The sequence below is a fragment of the Macaca fascicularis genome, chromosome 7, assembly GCF_037993035.2.
Source record: "Macaca fascicularis isolate 582-1 chromosome 7, T2T-MFA8v1.1".
Lineage (NCBI taxonomy): Eukaryota > Metazoa > Chordata > Mammalia > Primates > Cercopithecidae > Macaca > Macaca fascicularis.
In genome coordinates, this window is record NC_088381.1 from 43,183,830 (window position 1) to 43,202,969 (window position 19,140).

Consider the following 19,140-nt stretch of genomic DNA (forward strand, 5'->3'; position numbering starts at 1 on the left):
AGTAGAGATGAGGTTTTACCATGTTGGTCAGGCTGGTCTCAACTCCTGACCTCGTGATCCGCCTGCCTCGGCCTCCCAAAGTGCTGGGATTACAAGCATGAGCCACTGCGCCCGGCCTGGCTCCTACTTATTTCTTTAGATTAATCTCACCTCCTATCTCTTCTACTGAACTTCCACTCCTGCTGAACCCCCAATCCTCACCATATTGAAGCTCCCTGCTCATAGTAGCTCCAATCCTGTCATACTCTGTCACTTTCTGGTGCATGCATTTTGATTTGCCTGGTGAATCTATTAATGCATAAAGTATACATATATATACATCTTGCTATTTAAGTTTTAGGTTGTTGTTTCTGTGAGACCTCTCATATCTTTTTTTTTTTTTTTTTTTTTGAGATGGTGTCTTACCCTGTCACCCAAGCTAGAGTGCAGTGGCACGATCTGGGCTCACTACAAGCTCTGCCTCCTGGGTTCACGCCATTCTCAGCCCCTCGAGTAACTGGGACTATAGGCACCCACCATCACACCAGGCTAATTTTTTTGTAGTTTTAGTAGAGATGGGGTTTCACCATGTTAGCCAGGATGGAAGACTCCTCGTATCTTTTTAAAAGAAAATTCTGGCTGGACGTGGTGGCTCACAACTATAATCCCAACACTTTGGGAGGCTAAGGCAGAAGAATTGCTTGAAGCGAGTAGTTTGAGACTAGCCTGGGCAACACTGCAAGACACTCTCTCTCTACAAAAAATAAAAATAAGCCTGATGCAGTGGCTTGTGTCTGTAATCCCAGCTACTTGGGAGGCTGAGACAGGAGGATCACTTGAGCCAAGGAGGTCGAGGCTGTAGTGAACTATGATTGCACCACTGCATTCCAGCCTGGGCAACAGAGTGAGACCCTGTCTCTCAGAAAAAAAAGAAATTCTTGAATTGGAAATCTCTGTCTATAATTTGTCCTTACTCTTGTTTTAAAGGCAGTTAATTGGACTTTACACCATGGCTCACAATCCTAATATGACCCATTTGAAGATTAATCTGCCAGTTACTGCCCTTCCTCCCCTTTGGGTAAGATGTGACAGTTCAGATCCTGAAGGTACTTGTTGGCTAGGAGCCGAGCTTATCACAACAAACGACAGCATTACAGGAATTGTCTTATATGTGGTCAGTTGTAAAGGTGAGTGCTGTCTCTAGAGTGTGTATGTATGTGTGTGTGTGTGTTTGTGTATTTATTTATTTGTATGGTTACTGTTTCATTTTTTTTCGTAAACTGTTTTTTTACAAAAATTGATATTGTTATGACATAAGGTAGAACTTGCATTAATCACCATAAATCTACTTTAGTGTGTAACTTGCAGCATGTGGGAGGTATTCCGGAAACACCAGAAACAGATCTCCAAAAGTCTGGACAAGAGATTTACACTTGTCTGATTTGGGTTTCATTTTATTTCTATGCGTATGTTATTGACAATTTTCTTTTTTTTTTTTTTTTGTTTTGTTTTTTGAGACGGAGTCTCGCTCTGTCGCCCAGGCTGGAGTGCAGTGGCGCGATCTCGGCTCACTGCAAGCTCCGCCTCCTGGGTTTACGCCATTCTCCTGCCTCAGCCTCCTGAGTAGCTGGGACTACAGGCGCCCGCCACCGCGCCCGGCTAATTTTTTTTTTGTATTTTTAGTAGAGACGGGGTTTCACCGTGGTCTCGATCTCCTGACCTTGTGATCCGCCCGCCTCGGCCTCCCAAAGTGCTGGGATTACAGGCGTGAGCCACCGCGCCCGGCCATTATTGACAATTTTCATTGGAAGATACAAACTGACAATATGTTTCCAATCTCAGACATTTAATTGTATTTTTGGTAGTAGTATTGACCCTCATTCCACTTTATTTTTTATTTATTTATTTATTTATTTATTTTGAGATGGAGTCTTGCTCTGTCACCCAGGCTGGAGTGCAGTGGCACGATCTTAGCTCACTGCAACCTCCGCCTCCTGGGTTCAAGCAGTTCTCTGCCTCAGCTTCCAGAGTAGCTGGGATTACAGGCATCCATCCGCCACCATGCCCGGCTAATTTTTTTGTATTTTTAGTACAGACGGGGTTTCAAGACCGTATTGGTCAGGCTGGTCTTGAACTCCTGACCTCATGATCCACCTGCCTCGGCCTCCCAAAGTGCTGGGATTACAGGCATGAGCCACCGCGCCCAACGTCCAGTTTATTTTTTATTTACTTTTTTTTTTTAGAGATAGGGCCTTACTCTATAGCCTAGGTTGGGGTACCATAGTGCCTTCATAGGTCACTGCAGCCTCAAACTCCTGGGCTCAAGTGATCCTCCCACCATAGTCTCCTGAATAGCTGGGACTACAGGAGAGCACAACCATGCCCAGCTAATTTTATTTTTATTTTTAATTTGTTTTTAAAAGACAGGGTCCCACTATATTGCCCGGGCTGGTCTCAAACTCAGCCTGAAGCAGTCCTCCCACCTCAGCCTCCTGAGTAGCTGGGATTACAGGCAAGTACTGCTGCGCCTGGCTGTTCCACTTATATTCTTTTTTTTAGTTTTTTGAGGTAGGATCTCACTCTGTCACCCAGGCTGGAGTGCAGTGGCGCAATCATGACTCACTGCAGCCTCAACCTCCTGGGCTCAGGCAATCCTGTCACCGCAGCCTCCCGAATAGCTGGGACTACAGGCACATGCCACCACACCTGGCTGTTTTTTTTATTTTCTGTAGAGACAAGGTCTAGCTATGTTGCCCAGGCTGGTCTCAAACTCCTGGGTTCAAATGATCCTCCCTCCTCGGCCTTCTAAAGTGCTGGGTTTATATGTGTAAGCCACTATACCCAGCCCACTTTCATTCTCTTACAAACATTTCATTTATCTGTGATTTGAAATTTAATTTTAACAGTTATTTTGTTGAGTTGCGGTACACTGAGAATGTGAGGGATTGCAGTTTTGTAGCTCTAACAATGTAATTTTGAGTTGTGCCTTTACATGTCTTTTTTTCATTTCCTATAGCTGATAAAAATTATTCTGTAAATCTTGAAAACCTAAAAAATTTACACAAGAAAAGACATCACTTGTCTACTGTAAGTGTTTTGCTTCTACTCATATTATTTTCTTCAAATTGTTATCAACCTGCCTTCCTAGTTTACAGGGTTTTTTTCACTCCTAAGATGACTAGATATTTTTCTGTAGTATGAAAATGTTTATGTTTATTTTCATATCAGCTAATGACCAAAATTGAAATGCCTTCATGCCTTTTAGCTAATCTTTGTGGTTTCAAAGAATTGTCTTACTTTTCCATTTGGGACAAGGATCAAAATAGTTTGGGTAATGGGCTTTTGGCCGTGTGGAAGCACAGCTAAATGGTCTGCTGGGTGCACTCTTTTCAGGTAACATCCAGAGGCTTTGCCCAGTACGAGCTCTTTAAGTCCTCTGCCTTGGATGATACAATCACAGCATCACAAACTGCGATCACTTTGGATATTTCCTGGAGTCCTGTGGATGAGATTCTTCAAATCCCTCCACTCTCTTCAGCTGCAACTCTGGTAAGAGTGGACCCAATTTTCTTTCCGGGTTCACGAGAGTCCTAAATGTTGGCTTACTTGCTTGTTGCTGGTGCTCCATGCTTCTAGTCTCGGCACTTGCTGGGTGTGAGCTTGGACAACTCTGAAAGGCCCACCTTGCCACTAACGTCTCACCAGGGCAGCCAGTGAAGGTTTTGTCAGGTGATCTGATCTATCGGTTGCCCTCAGCCCTATAGTAATACAACCGAAGAATTTTCTAGTGACAAATAAAGTCTCCTGAGTGGTGACTCAAGTGAATCCGTGTTTTTTTGTTTGTTTTGTTTTGAGACAGAGTCTTACTCTGTCACCCAGGCTGGAGTGCAGTGGCACGATCACTGCTCACTGCAGCCTCGAACTCCTGTGCTCAAGCAATCCTCCCACCTCAGCCTCCTGAGTAGCTAGGACTACAGGCAAAAGCCTCCACACCTAATTTTTTAAACTTATTTTGTAGGGACAGAGTCTCCCTATGTTTTCCAAGCTGGTCTCAAACCTCTGGGCTCAAGTGATCCTCCCACCTCCACCTCCCAAAGTGGCTCACGCTGGGATTACAGGCGTGAGCCACTGTGCCTGGCCCTCTTATTCTTAAAAGGGTAGAGATATTGGTAACACATCAAGAATCATTATAATATTAAGCCCTTTCACTCTATATGTACATTTCTAGGAATCTGTCTTAAGAAATTAGTCAAAATTGGCCAGGCACAGTGGCTCACGCCTGTAATCCCAGCACTTTGGGAGGCCGAGGAGGACAGATCACAGGGTCAAGAGTTCGAGACCAGACTGATCAATATGGTGAAACCCCGTCTCTACTAAAAATACGAAAGTTAGCTGGGTGTGGTGTTGCGCTCCTGTAGTCCCAACTACTCGGGACGCTGAGGCAGAAGAATCGTTTGAACCCGGGAGGCAGACGTTGTAGTGAGCCAAGATCGTGTCACTGCACTCCAGCCTGGGCGACAGAGTGAGACTCTGTCTTAAAAAAAAAAGAAATTAGTCAAAATTGCTAACAGAAATTCATGTGTAAGATATTCAGTGCAGTGATATAGCTGTGTTTCCAAAATACTATAAACAAAACCAGAATGTTCAGTAGGGTATAGTTAAAATGGATTTCTTTTCTTTTTGAGATGGTGTCTCCCTCTGTCTCCCAGGCTGGAGTACAGTGGCGTCATCTCGGCTTACTGCAACCTCGCCTCCCTCCCAGGTTCAAGCAGTTCTCCTGCCTCTGCCTCCCAAGTTGGTGGGACTACAGGTGCATGCCACCATGCCCAGCTAAATTTTTTGTATTTGTAGTGGAGACGGGGTTTCACCATGTTGGCCAGGCTGGTCTCGAACTGAACTCAAATGATCTGCCTGCCTCGGCCTCCCAAAGTGCTGGGATTACAGGCATGAGCCACCATACCTGGCCTAAAATAAATTTCATGACGAAATATTTTACAGTCTTTAAAAGCATGTTTTAAAATCTCGAATATTAATAATAGGATGTGCTTATTACGCAAAACTAAAAAAGAAAAAGTATAAAATTATTTATGTAATGGGATCTCAATTATATTTTAAAATATATATATACACAGAAGCCTGGATAGTGTTAATAGTGGTTCCTTCAGAATGGCAAGATTATGGATAATTATATTCTTGTTTTGAGACAGAGTCTTACTGTCGCCCAGGCTGGAGTGCAGTGGCATGATCTCAGCTGACTGCAACCTCTGCCTCCCAGGTTCAAGCAATTCTCCTCCCTCAGCCTCCTGAGTAGCTGGGATTACAGGGGCGTGCCACCACACCTGGCTAATTTTTGTAATTTTAGTAGAGACCAGGTTTCGCCAAGTTGGCCAGGCTGGTCTTGAACTCCTGACCTCAAGTGATCCACTTGCCTCAGCCTCCCAGAGTGCTAGGATTACAGGTGTGAGCTACCGCGCCCGGTCATGGATAATTATATTCTTTATACTTTTCATGTAATAGGAATTTACATACATTGGCATTTACATTATTCTTTTTCTTTTTTTATGTTTGCAGTCTTAGGTTTGTAAGACATTGACTTCTGGCTAGGACAGCACACTGTTTGTTTAGTTAGAAGGAGTCTAATAAACAGATTTATTGGAGACTTCATTTTGGTTTGTGATAATGATAAGTTATCACCGAATCTTGAGATATATTTATTTAAATTTCTCCTACCTTGTCCTCCTGGAAATTCCTTGGGAAAAGGCAGGAGAGCATGTGAGGAGGGCAGTTGTTCCACATAGGTGCAATTGTTTGTGGCATAGAAAGAGGATACAGTGGTTATAACTTAGGTTATTGGGTCAAGATGGCAAAATCTCTGAGTGAGATGTTCTAAATGATGTGTTGACCTCATTTTTCAATTCATTGGTCCTTTATGAAATATATTTTTTAATGTGTGAAGGATAGTTTGAAATGCAAGTATAACACTTAGGTAGAGAAGATGGGATTAACAGTGGAAAACTGACAGACTTTGGAAACTTTTTAGAATATTAAAGTGGAATCGGGAGAGCCCAGAGGTCCTTTGAATCATCTCTACAGAGAACTTAAATTTCTTCTTGTGAGTATCCTTCCAGAATTCCTTTCCTTCAATCTCATGTTTTTATAAAAATGTGTGTTATTGTTGTTTTTACTTAGGTTTGTATTCTTCAAAATTTGTTCAGATGTTATGTATCCATTAGATACTCTGACAGTTTGGGCAGTTTAATTTTACTTATGTGGTAGTTGTCCTTACAATTAACGGGAGCATTAGGTCGTTACTGGCTACATTTCTCTTACCTTTTGTGGTGGTGTTATTTTTTTTTAATTAATTTATTTATTTTTCCATTGCATGTGGATACACCACATTTTGTTCATTCATCAGTCGATTGACATCTTAGTTGTTTCTATTTTTTGGCTATTATGAATAATGCCTCCATGAACATTTACATACAAGTTTTTGTGTAGACATGTTTTCACATGTCTTGGGTGGAGTTACTAGATCATATGGTAACTGTATATTTACCTTTTGAGGAACTGCCAAAGTATAACTATTGTCCAAAGTGGTTATGTTATTTTATATTTCTTTCAGTAGTATATGAGGGTTCTGATTTCTCTTCATCTTTGTCAACACTTGATATTGTCTGTTTTTTAATTATAGTCATCCTAGCGGTAGTGAAGTAGTATCTCTTTGTAGTTTTGATTTCATGTGCTCATTGGCTCCTGCTTATTTTTTTAGCTTAATCTCATACTTCCATTGCCACTGAACCCCCAACCCTCACTACATCAAGCTCCTTGCTTGTAGCTCAGATCCTGTCATACTCTTATCACCTTCTGGTATGTGCATCTTGATCTACCTGGTATGCACTTCTCCTACCTCTTTGCTAGGTGAACTCTCTATGATAGTTGTACTGATCTCACAGAATGGCTTGTGTTGCTGTAGAACTCCACACATACCTCTTGTCAGTGTGTTTATAAAACACAGTAATTTGTTTCCTTATCTGTCTCTTCTACTAGACTTGAGTGCCTGGTTCCCTATTGTGCCCTTACCATCTAGCATAGTACCAACTATTTTTGATACTTTTACTTCCTATGAGTAAGTACTATTTCTCTGTTTTTACAAAACTGATAGTTTTTCTACCTTTCTCACCTTTCTTCTTTCTTGAAAGCCCGTCTTTTAGGACCCTTACTGTGGGCCTCCATCATACTTTTGCCCTCACATCTCTGCCCTTCTCTCTCCACACCCCTGCAGAGAGCTGATCTACTCAGTGATTTGACTGACACCTTTGTGAGCAAGCTCCAAACCCTCATCTTCAGGCTGATAGCACTTCCCATCTATCTAACTTCCACCACATTATTTCCCACTTGGGTAGAGTGCTATTGCTTCCAGAGTCAGTATGTCGAAAATGAAACTATCTTCTCCAGACTACATCCTCTTTGAAAACGCCCCCATTTCTGTCTGTGGTCCCATCATTCCTTCAATTTCCTAGGCTAGAAATCTCATATTTCACTTTAGTAAGAACTATTATTTCTGTCACCACTACATACTACTATAGCTAGAAGCTCTCACTCTGCTATGTGCCACGCATGGTGCTAGCTGGTTCAGTTATTTTGCCTGAAGGTGACAAACTGGTGAATGGAAGAGCTGGCACAAATTTGTGTGTTTGTCTAATTCGAGTCTCCCTTAAAAAGCCACAGAATCTTAGATATACATGTGGCCATAGTCTCTCTGTGTTCAACCTCCTATATTTTATAAATGGATAGGATTTTTTCTTTTATTCCACATATACCTTGCTACCCTCCCCCCATACATATACAATACTTTTTCTCCTTTGAAGTCTCTTTCACTGTGCTCATCTTAGTTAAAATCTTTACCATCTTCTTCTGGGACCACACTAATGATGATTCATTGTTTCTCAACAGGGGTACTATTGGCATTTGGGCAGGAACATTCTTTGTGATTTGAGACCATGGTGCGCACACCAAGATGTTTAACATCTCTGGCCCCCACCAGACTCCATGCCCCAAGTGCTGTTGTACTCCCAGTCATTTATGACAACAAAATTACATTCATATTTTTCTTTTTTTTTTTTTTTTTTTTTTAAGACGGAGTCTCACTCTGTCACCCAGCCTGGAGTGCAGTGGTGCTCACTACAACCTCTGCCTCCCAGGTTCAAGTGATTTTCCTGCCTCAGCCTCCCCAGTAGCTGGGATTACAGGTACCCACCACCACGCCCGGCTAATTTTTTTGTATTTTTAGTGCAGGTTTGCACTAAAATACAGCGTGGATTGCCCTGTTGGCTAGGCTGGTCTTGAACTCCTGACCTCAAGTGATCCACCCGCCTCAGCCACCCAAAGTGCTGGGATTATAGGCATGAGCCACCATGCTCAGCCATCTTCATATTTTTCTGAAGACCTCCCCCCGGGAGTGGGAGGTGATAGCATTTCAACTGGGAAATGTTGTATTTTCTCTTTCCTAGGAATCCATCCTTGGTACTTCTGATAGAGAAATTCTTAACTAGATCATGTCATTTTCCTGCCAAAAAAATCAACATTGGCTGTTTTCTGCCTATGAAACTGAAAAACTTTTGTAGATCCCTTAATGGTTTAGCTGCTGTTTCTTCTTATTCTATTTCCTGCTGCTGCTTTGTTGCTTTTTCTACCCTGGTTGGGATCACACCATCCTCTTCATCTTATTTCATGCCGTTTTCCTGCTAGCCTATGGTTCCCACATTTGAGTTGCAACTGAAGTTCCACGTTGTTTCACTGGCTATTGCAGCCTAACTTGACTGCTTTTTTTTAAGTCTATTGACATATTGTATGTGCATACACATTTGTATATTTTAATATAAACTTCCACTTACTATTTACATTTATTCATCCCCAGACTATTTCATTTGTCTTATCTGTCTGTCTTTGCCAAAGTTACAAGCATCTCCAGGGCAAACCCAGTATCCTCTGTAGCACCTATGCACTTGGCATCATTGTTCAGAGCACCATCTTTGGGATCAGACCATAGAGCATATGTCCTGACTCTCTCAGTTACTAATTGTGTGACCATGAGCAAGTTACTGAATCTCTCTTAGCCTCAGTAAGATGAGAATAATAGTATTATCTACCGTAGAGTTTTGTTAGGATTAAATAACATGTACTATATATAAAGCACCACAGCAGTACCTGGGATGTGATAAACACTCAAGAAATGTTATTGCAATTAATATTTTTATTACATACATCCTTATTGATTAAACAGTGTTTTCTGCTAACAAGTTTTTGGGGTTTTTAAATCTCCCGTAGGTTTTGGCTGATGGTTTGAGGACTGGTGTCACTGAATGGCTCGAGCCTCTGGAAGCAAAATCTGCTGTTGAACTTGTGCAGGAATTTCTGAATGGTGTATTACTTGTTTTTATTCATTGAGAATTTATACTTGCTTTGTTTAAATATAAGTTTCTCTTTAAGCTTGATATTCTTTTTTGATTGGAATATATACAAAGCTTTGAGGTCTGTAATGGTCAGAGGGACAGCTTTTGTTCTGAATTGCTGATGGTAGAGAGCTAAGTAATCCTAAGAATTAATACAATTTCATTTATGTTTGAGATTGAAGGGAAAAGGAGATGAAACAGTAGCCTCTGTATACCTAGCACGTGCCTGATGCCAGGTGTCAGGGGCTTTTCTGTTACCTCGGTTCATCTTCACACCCCCACCGGAGGGGTATCTATTATAATCTCCACCAGAGAGTTCAGTGATTTGCTAAAATCCTCAGTTATGCTTCTACTGTCCCCATTTACCATTTGAAAATAGGATTAGGATGGAAATAATTTGGAAAGCAGAAAAATCAAGAGCTAATACACTTCTGCCACTTTCTAGACTTAAATAAGCTGGATGGATTTGGTGATTCTACAAAAAAAGACACTGAGGTTGAGGTAAGTGATTATTATCAGTTAGAAATAGACACAGAAATAGCTTTTAAAATTCAGTTATGCTGACATCTTTCATGTTGTACAATTGCAAATGGATTTGGTATATCAAGGCAGCATTTAGGGAGAATTTTTTTTTTTTTTTTTACTTTAAGTTCTAGGGTACATGTGCACAACGTGCAGGTTTGTTACATATGTATACATGTGCCATGTTGGTGTGCTGCACCCGTTAACTCGTCATTTACATTAGGTATATCTCCTAATGCTACCCTCCCCCACCCCCAGCAGGCCCTGGTGTGTGACGTTCCCCACCCTGTGTCCATGTGTTCTCATTGTTCAGTTCCCACCTATGAGTGAGAACATGCAGTATTTGGTTTTCTGTCCTTGTGATAGTTTGCTCAGAATGATGGTTTCCAGCTTCACCCATGTCCCTATAAAGGACATGAACTCATCCTTTTTTATGGCTGCATAGTATTCCATGGTGTATATGTGCCACATTTTCCTAATCCAGTCTATCACTGATGGACATTTGGGTTGGTTCTAAGTCTTTACTATTGTGAATAGTGCCACAGTAAACGTATGTGTGCGTGTGTCTTTATAGCAGCATGATTTATAATCTTTTGGGTATATGCCTAGTAATGGGATTGCTGGGTCAAATGGTATTTCTAGTTCTAGATCCTTGAGGAATCGCCACACTGTCTTCCACAATGGTTGAACTAGTTTACACTCCCACGAACAGTGTAAAAGCGTTCCTATTTTTCCACATCCTCTCCAGCACCTGTTGTTTCCTGACTTTTTAATGATCGCCATTCTAACTGGTGTGAGATGGTATCTCATTGTGGTTTTGATTTGCATTTCTCTGATGGCCAGTGATGATGTTAGGGGGAATTTCTGTTGATCTTTATTGTCAGCACTGGTTATTGTTTTCCTTAAGAACTAATAAATATTTTAATTTAATTTTATTATTATTATTTTTTTTTGAGACAAGGTCTTGCTCTGTCACCCAGGCTGGAATACAGTGACTCCATCACGGCTCACTGCAGCTTTGACCTCCAGGGCTCAAGTGATCCTCCCACCTCAGGTCCTTGAGTAGCTGGGACTACTGGTGTGGACCACCATGTCTGGCTAATTTTTTAATTTTTTGTAGAGATGGGGGTCTCATTATATTGCCTAGGCTGGTCTTGAACTCGTGGGCTCAAGCAGTCCACCTGCGTTGGCCTCCCAAAGTGCTGAGATTACAGGCATAGCCACTGCCTGGCCAGAACTGATAAATATTTTTGAAGAGAACTGATATATATGTATTATTAGTTGCTCAATTGCAGAGAAGTAGAAATGAACATGTTAATATTACTGTAAGATGACTCTACAATCATATATTGGTATACTATAAGATCGTACTGTTAAACTAGATATATTCTCATCTGACAAATAGGAAAATGGAGACCAAGGTAATTTAATTATTTTTTTTACACGAAAGGAAAGCTGAATGCTCACTTTTAGGCATTATAGTTTTAAAACAATATTAAGGGTCTTGTTTTTCACTGTTGATTTGTATCTCCTCATTAGTGAATGAAGTTGTAGAAAATGCATTCATATCTTTGTGTGTGTTCATGAATCCATAATTTCTCAGAGCAGCATTTGAAGGCTTAAATTATTTCACTTAAAAAAAAAGACTGAGTATTCGCTGAAGCTTGCCTTCTTTTCAGACAGTGAAGCATGACACTGCTGCAGTCGATCGTTCCGTCAAGCGTCTTTTCAAAGCTCGGAGTGATCTTGATTTTGCTGAGCAACTGTGGTGCAAAATGAGCAGTAGTAGGTGTTCATCATTATTTAAATGTTTCCTCTTATTTCTTAGGTTTATTTTTAAGTCCTTTGGAAATACTACAGTGTGTACCACTAGTCTTGTGGGGAAGTCTGGTTCTTAACTTTATCTAATTCATTTCTAACGATACATTGGTACATTCTGCGTAAGAATTGTACTAAGACAATTTGTAGAATTATCCTTTTCTCCTGCCTTTTTAAGTATAAGACTTAGGTAATTTTCATGCTCTATTTATGTGAACCAAAACATATACCTTACTGAAATCATAATTATTATAAAAAGGAAAATATATTCTTTAGTATTTTACAAAGCGTGTTGTTTTTTGGCAATCTGAGTTTGATTTCTTTCTTTAGAAATGCATTAAATCTTTTTTTTTTTTTTGCCACTTTAATTTATTTCCCTTTCCCCTACCCATAAAGTACAGATTCTTGCTTTCTACTTCATTTGTGTATCCTTAAGATTAACGATATTTTTGATCTGTAGAAATACCCTGAAAATAATGTTACATTGACTTGTTTTCCAAGGTGTGATTTCATACCAAGACTTGGTGAAGTGTTTCACATTGATCATCCAGAGTCTACAACGTGGTGATATACAGCCATGGGTAGGTTTCGTAGTGTGTGTCAGATCATTTTCTCAGCAGCATGGCATGATGGTTAAAGACACAGGCTCTGAAGCCGACTGCCTGAGTCTGAATTTCAGCTCTGCTACTTTCTAGCGGTGTGAAGTTGGCCAGGTTTCTTTACTTTTCTGTGTCCCAACATCCTCATCTGTAAAGTAAAGGTAAGAATAGTATCTACCTCGTAGTGTTCCAGGATTGACTAATGTTATCCATGTAACGCACCTAGTGCCTAGCTCATAGTTAAGTGCCCAGTGTGTGTAAACTACTAATATTGTCATTGTTAAGTGTTGCTGTGAATGAGTATTCTCATACACTACTGATGAGAATGCAAATTGGGATGTTCTCTAAAAAGCAATTTTGGTAATGTATTGAGATCCTAACAATGTATCATGGCCTTTGAACCAAGAATTCTTTTGTTAGGATGTACCCTAAGCTCATACACATAAATATGTATCTAGACTTTATGTATCAGAATAGTCATCACAGCCTCATTTATATTGGCATAAAATTTTAAATGACCTAAATTTCCCTTGCTAATGGAATGGCTAAGTAAATAATGATATAGCTATATATGGCTCATGTAGTAGTTGCTGAAAAAATGATGCTGAGAAATGATATGGAGAAATGCTTACAATATTCGATAAAAAGGAATATACACAATTATATCAATGTAACTTTTGGAGAGAAAAATATGGAAACAAATACGCTAAAAATCTTAAGAGCAGTCACCTCTGGTGGAAGGGTTACAGATGACTTTTTCCAGTCAAGCGCGGTGACTCACGCCTGTAATTCCAACTCTTGGGAGACTGAGGCTGGCAGATCACTTGAGGTCAGGAGCTCGAGACCAACCTAGTCAATATGGTGAAACCCCGCCTCTACTGAAAATCAAAAAAATTAGCCGGGCATGGTGGCAGGCATCTGTAATCCGAGATACTCAGGTGTCTGAGGCAGGAGAATTGCTTGAACCTGAGGCGGAGGTTGCAGTGAGCTGAGATTGCACCACTCCACTCCAGCCTGGGCAACAGAGTAAGACTCCACCTCAAAAAAAGAAAAGATTTTTTCCAACTGTGTTATATCTACTTTATGAATTTTCCACAGTGAATTTGTGCTACTTTTATAGTCAAGAAAAATCTAGGTAAAAAATTAAAAACAAAAAGATTTTTAATAGGAATTACTTTAGATAATATGACTGCCAATTCATAATTATAAAAGTTATAAACTTTTATACGTGTGAACAAAGGTACATTCCAGAGTAAAGGCGTGCAAGCTCTGCTTAATTGGGCATTAGTGATTCTAGGCATTTTAGTTTTAGCCGTTGAATTTTTCTCCTGAGAGTTTCTGTGTTCATGAAATGTTTACAAGTATAACCTTACCATGTACTAAGTGCAAACAAAGTGAAACTATTTATGTATATATTGTAAAAAGACCTTGCAAAGATTATGATGAAAGTTAAAGTAGAGAAATAGAAAGTAGTGGGAAAATGACAGATATTTTATGTGTACCCAAAATGAATTAACATTTGGAACACATATTAAATTGTAAATTCACAGCTCTTTTTAATTTACAAATTATCAGGTTCGTATGTTGGATATTGTAGCCAATGAGGAGTTCCTTATGAACATGCATGGACCATTGAGGGAGTTTGTTTTACTGCAGCAACAGATTTGTGGTGTAGATGAAGATGTTCAGTTGTGGAAAAAGATGCCCAATAGCACTTAAATCAGCTAGGAGAAGAGAATTCCTAGTTGTAAAATTTCAAAGAAACAACTCTGGCTTCTCTTTGGTGGAATTATATCTGGGGATGATAAGTTTAAACCCTTATTAGTTGCTTTGAACTTAATCAAATGAGATAGGAATGGTATTTTATTTATTTTATTTTATTTTATTTTATTTTATTTTATTTATTTTTTGAGATGGAGTCTCGCTCTATTGCCCAGGCTGGAGTGCAGTGGCACAATCTTGGCTCACTGCAAGCTCCGCCTCCCGGGTTCACGCCATTCTCCTGCCTCAGCCTCCCGAGTAGCTGGGACTACAGGCACCCGCTACCATGACTGGCTAATTTATTCTATTTTTTAGTAGAGACAGGGTTTCACCGTGTTAGCCAGGATGGTCTTGATCTCCTGACCTCGTGATCTGCCTGCCTCGGCCTCCCAAACTACTGGGATTACAGGTGTGAGCCACCAGGCCCGGCCTATTTTTTTTAAGTATTTATTTATTTATTTATTTTTATTTTTTTGAGCCAGAGTCTTGCTCTGTTGCCCAGGCTAGAGTGCAGTGGTGCAATCTCAGCTCACTGCAGCCTCTGCCTGTCAGGCTCAAGCTATTCTCCTGCCTCAGCCTCCCAAGCTGGGACTATAGGCGCTCCCTACCATGCCCAGTTAATTTTTTAAAAATATTTTTTATTTTTATTATTATTATTATTATTTGAGATAGAGTTTCACTCTGTTGTCCAGGCTGGAGTGCAGTGGCGCAATCTCGGCTCACTGCAACCTCCGCCCTCCCGGGTTCAAACGATTCACCCGAGTAGCTGGGGCTACAGGTGCATACCACCACACCTGGCTAATGTTTTGTATATTTAGTAGAGACAGGGTTTCACCGAGGTAGCCAGATGGTCTTGATCTCCTGACCTCATGATCCGCCTGCCTCGGCCTCCCAAAGTGTTGGGATTACAGGTGTGAGCCACCGCGCCTGGCCAATTTTATATTTTTATTAGAGATGGGGTTTCACCATGTTGTCCAGGCTGGTCTCAAACTCCTGACCTCAAGTGATCTGCCCTTCCCAGCCTCCCAAGTGCTGGAATTACAGGTGTGAGCCACTGCGCCCAATCCCAGGAATGGAATTTTAAAAACTGACATTCAGGCTAGGCACCGTGGCTTACACCTGTAATCCCAGCACTTTGGGAGGCCGAGGCGGGCGGATCATAAGGTCAGGAGTTTGAGACCAGCCTGGCCAACATGGTGAAACTCCATCTCTACTAAAAATACAAAAATTAGCCAGGTGTGGTGGCATGCTCCTATAAGCCCAGCTACTCGGGAGGCTAAAGCGGGAGAATTGCTTGAACCCAAGAGGTGGAGGTTGCTGTAAGCCAAGATCGTGCCACTGCACTCCAGCCTGGGCGACAGAGCAAGACTGTCTCTAAAAAAAAAAAAAAAAAAAACTGACGTTCATAACTTGGGGCTTTTGTTCAAACAGTTTATAGTCTTAGGAGACTAAGAATGCAAGCTTATAATTTTTAGCTTGTAGCTACTGTAATTTGCTTCTTTTTTGCTTGCTGGGTTTGTGTATGTATTCATGGTTTTATAAAATTTCCTTGATTTCTAGCTCCATAGTGGAAGTAACAGTTTACTAAGTAAGCTCATTCATCAGTCTTATCATGGAACCATGGACACAGTTTCTCTCAGTGGGACTACTCCAGTTCAAATGCTTTTGGAAATTGGTTTGGACAAACTAAAGAAAGATTATATCAGTTTTTTCATAGGTAAGTCTCTTTCCTGGCTCAAAAAATTAAAAAACACATCACAGTTATCACTCACAGATACTCTCAAATTTTCTCTCTCTGCTTGCCCCTCATCATCTGTAGTCCTTCCTGACTTCATACCTGGTTCACTATGAGACAAGCATTTCCCATCTCTGGGCCTTAGTTTCCCCCCAATAAAGATATCAAATTCATTATATCTATAGTTCTTGATAATTTATTTGTTTTTAGTTCAAACGTTTGAGGTTCTATGAAGTTAGTATTGTAAATAAAACGTTCCTTTTATGAGAGGCTGTTTTAATATTCCACACTTGGTTGTTTTTATGAGGAAGAAGCTGTGATCATTTTTAGAGTAAGTATTAGTATATATTTATGGTATAACAGAAAACTTGGCCTTTTGTGAGGAACTACTTAGCTTGACAATCTCTTTCATGTAGGATATATAGATTCCTTAACATGTAATAGAAAATACCTGAAGTGTTTTTGCATGTATGTGTTTTTTCTTAATAGGTCAAGAACTTGCATCTTTGAATCATTTGGTGAGTTTTTTAATTCTAAAATTGGTTTTTCTTTTATTCAGTCACTCTGTGTGCAGTTATTAACTGCCAACAATATGTCAGCCACTCTCCTAGATCCTGGGAAAGAGATAAATAAGAAAAGTCAGTGCCCTTAATTATTACTGCGTAGTAAGATAGACAAAAAAGTAGCCCATTCAATGTCATTTCTCACGCTCTATAAATTTGTGATACTTATGTATAGTTATATCCTACTCAAGCCAATGTACTACCACACATCTCATCTATCTAGAATGGTTAGGGAATGCCTTTCTTTGATAGGTTCTGTAAAGCAATGTTTGTTTTATATTCTTCTTATCCATTTATATTACATTTGAAAGTTTATTTTCCAAAAAATATATAATCTTTAATATATACTTCTGGGCTTCAGGGTCATCATTATGAACTTTGTTGTATTTTCCTAGCCCATTTAGAAACTTTAGAAGGTTGACTACTGTCTGTACTGATCTTTGACGTTCATTGGAAGATCCTTTTGAAAATAAATTTATGGTATCAATTTCTTTATCATTTCTTTCTTATGAAAATACAAGATAGAAAAACTAGCTATATCTGTTGTGCAAAATAGACTCAACTGGATCCTTCTGAGGTTTAATTTTTACTATTCAAATTTTAAACATTTTATTAAGGGTATATATTTTTAGTGGAAACATGTTCTAACAAAAACTACACACACATACACACACACTTGTTCCTCCACGTCTGTGGGTTCTGCATCCATGGATTCAACCAGCTGCAGATTGAAAACGTTTAAAAAAAGAAAATAGGCTGGGCACAGTGGCTCCCGCCTGTAATCCCAACACTTTGGGAGGATCACTTGAGCCCAGGAGTGTGAGATCAGCTTGGGCAACATGGGGAGATTCCATCTCTACAAAAATAAAAAACTTAGCCAGGCATGGTTGTCTGTGCCTGTGGTCCCAGCTACTTTGGGAGGCTGAGGTAGGAAGCTCACTTGAGCAGGGGAAGTTGAAGCTGCAGAGAACTGTGATCATGGGCTACTTTTTTGTCTATCTGCACTCCAGCACTCCAGCCTTGGTGACAGAGCAAGACCCTGTCTCAAGAAAAGGGATGATTATGTCTGTACTGAGTATGTGTGGACTTCTTCTTGTCATTATTCTCTTTTTTTTTGTCATTCTCTAAACAGTAAGTGTAACAACTATTTATGTGGCATCTACGTTGTATTAGGCATTACAAGTAATCTAGAAGTGAAGTAACCTAGAAGTGATTTAAAGTATACAGGAGGGTGTGCATAGGTTATACACAAATATTATACTATTTTATATAAGGGACTTGAGTATCCATGGATTTTGGTATACAAGGGGGATCCTGGTACCAATCCTCCATGGATACCAACGGACAACTGTATCTGTATATACAGTCATGCTTCACTTAATGATGGGGATACATTCTGAGAAATGTGCCATTATTTTTTTAAATGTGTCATTAAGTGATTTCCTTACTGTTCAAATTTCAGGGAGTGGTATAAACAAACTTAGATGGTATAACCTACTGCACACCTAGGCTATAAACCTGTACAGCATATTTTTGTACTGAATACTGTAGGTAATTGTAACATAATGGTATTTGTGTATCTAAACATAGAAGGCGTACAGTAAAAATAACGTATAAAAGATAAAAACGTGGATACCTGTACAGGGCACTTACCATGAATGGAGCTTGCAGGACTGGAAGTTGCTCTGGGTGAGTCAGTGAGTGAGTGGTGAGTGAATGTGAAGGTGTAGAACATTACTGTACTCTACTGTAGACTATAAACACTGTACACTTAGGCTACACCAAATTTATTTAAAAATTTGTTTCTTCAATAAAAACCATAACTTACTATAACTTTTTTACATTATAAACTTTTAAATTTTTCTAAACTTTTGATTTTTTTGTAATACCACTTAGAAACACATTGTACAGGTATACAAAAATATTTTTTCTTTGTATTCTTATTCTGTGAGCTTTTTTCTATTGTTAACTTTTTTTATGTTTTAAATTTATTTGTTAAAAACTAAGACACAGACACACATATTAGCCTAGGCCTACACAGGGTCAGGATCATTAGTATCACTGTCTTGCGCCTCCACATCTTGTCCCACTGGAAGCTCTCCGGGAGCAAGAACACACATGGAACTGTTACCACCTATGAGAACAGTGCCTTCTGGAATACCTCCTGAAACATCTGCCTGAGGCTCTTTTTGAGGAATAGTTTTGTTCATACCAATATCACAGCAAACAAGGGAATAATGCATTGCACTCCATTACAGCTACAAAGTCACTACTAGGCGAGAGGGATTTTTCATTTCTATTGTGATCTTATAAGACCACTGTAGGCTGGGCGCAGTGGCTCATGCCTGTAATCCCAGCACTTTGGGAGGCCGAAGTGGGCAGATCACTTGAGGTCAGGAGTTCGAGACCAGCCTGGCCAACATGGTGAATTCCCGTCTCTAGTAAAAATACAAAAATTAACTGGGTATGGTGGTGCACGCCTGTGATCCCAGCTACTCAGGAGGCTAAGGTGGGAGAATCACTTGAATCCGGGAGGTGGAGGTTGCAGTGAGCCAAGATCACACCATGGCACTCCAACCTAGGTGGCAGAGTGAGACCCTGTCTCAAAAAACAAAATAAAATAAAAAAGTCCACTACAATATGTGTGATCCATTGTTGACTCAAACACAGTTATATTGTGCATGACTGTAATTTATTTTGAATAATAGTAT

At 40.0% G+C, this 19,140-nt stretch overlaps 1 protein-coding gene across 6 annotated transcripts in view; it reads left to right on the plus strand.

Annotated features, from left to right (window-relative positions):
* Positions 1-19,140, plus strand: part of ZWILCH (zwilch kinetochore protein) — a 46,074-nt gene that overhangs the window by 13,921 nt on the left and 13,013 nt on the right. For 5 of the 6 annotated variants that reach the window (XM_073996104.1, XM_045395616.2, XM_073996105.1 and 2 more), the window contains 10 exons: positions 967-1,166; positions 2,996-3,066; positions 3,373-3,528; positions 6,020-6,091; positions 9,307-9,400; positions 9,877-9,932; positions 11,633-11,738; positions 12,273-12,352; positions 15,692-15,848; positions 16,356-16,384. In XM_073996104.1, the coding sequence (XP_073852205.1) occupies positions 989-1,166; positions 2,996-3,066; positions 3,373-3,528; positions 6,020-6,091; positions 9,307-9,400; positions 9,877-9,932; positions 11,633-11,738; positions 12,273-12,352; positions 15,692-15,848; positions 16,356-16,384 (999 nt within the window). In that variant the 5' untranslated portion in view covers positions 967-988. The remainder of the gene's footprint in view (positions 1-966; positions 1,167-2,995; positions 3,067-3,372; positions 3,529-6,019; positions 6,092-9,306; positions 9,401-9,876; positions 9,933-11,632; positions 11,739-12,272; positions 12,353-15,691; positions 15,849-16,355; positions 16,385-19,140) is intronic. The other variant, XM_045395617.2, reaches the window with a different exon arrangement.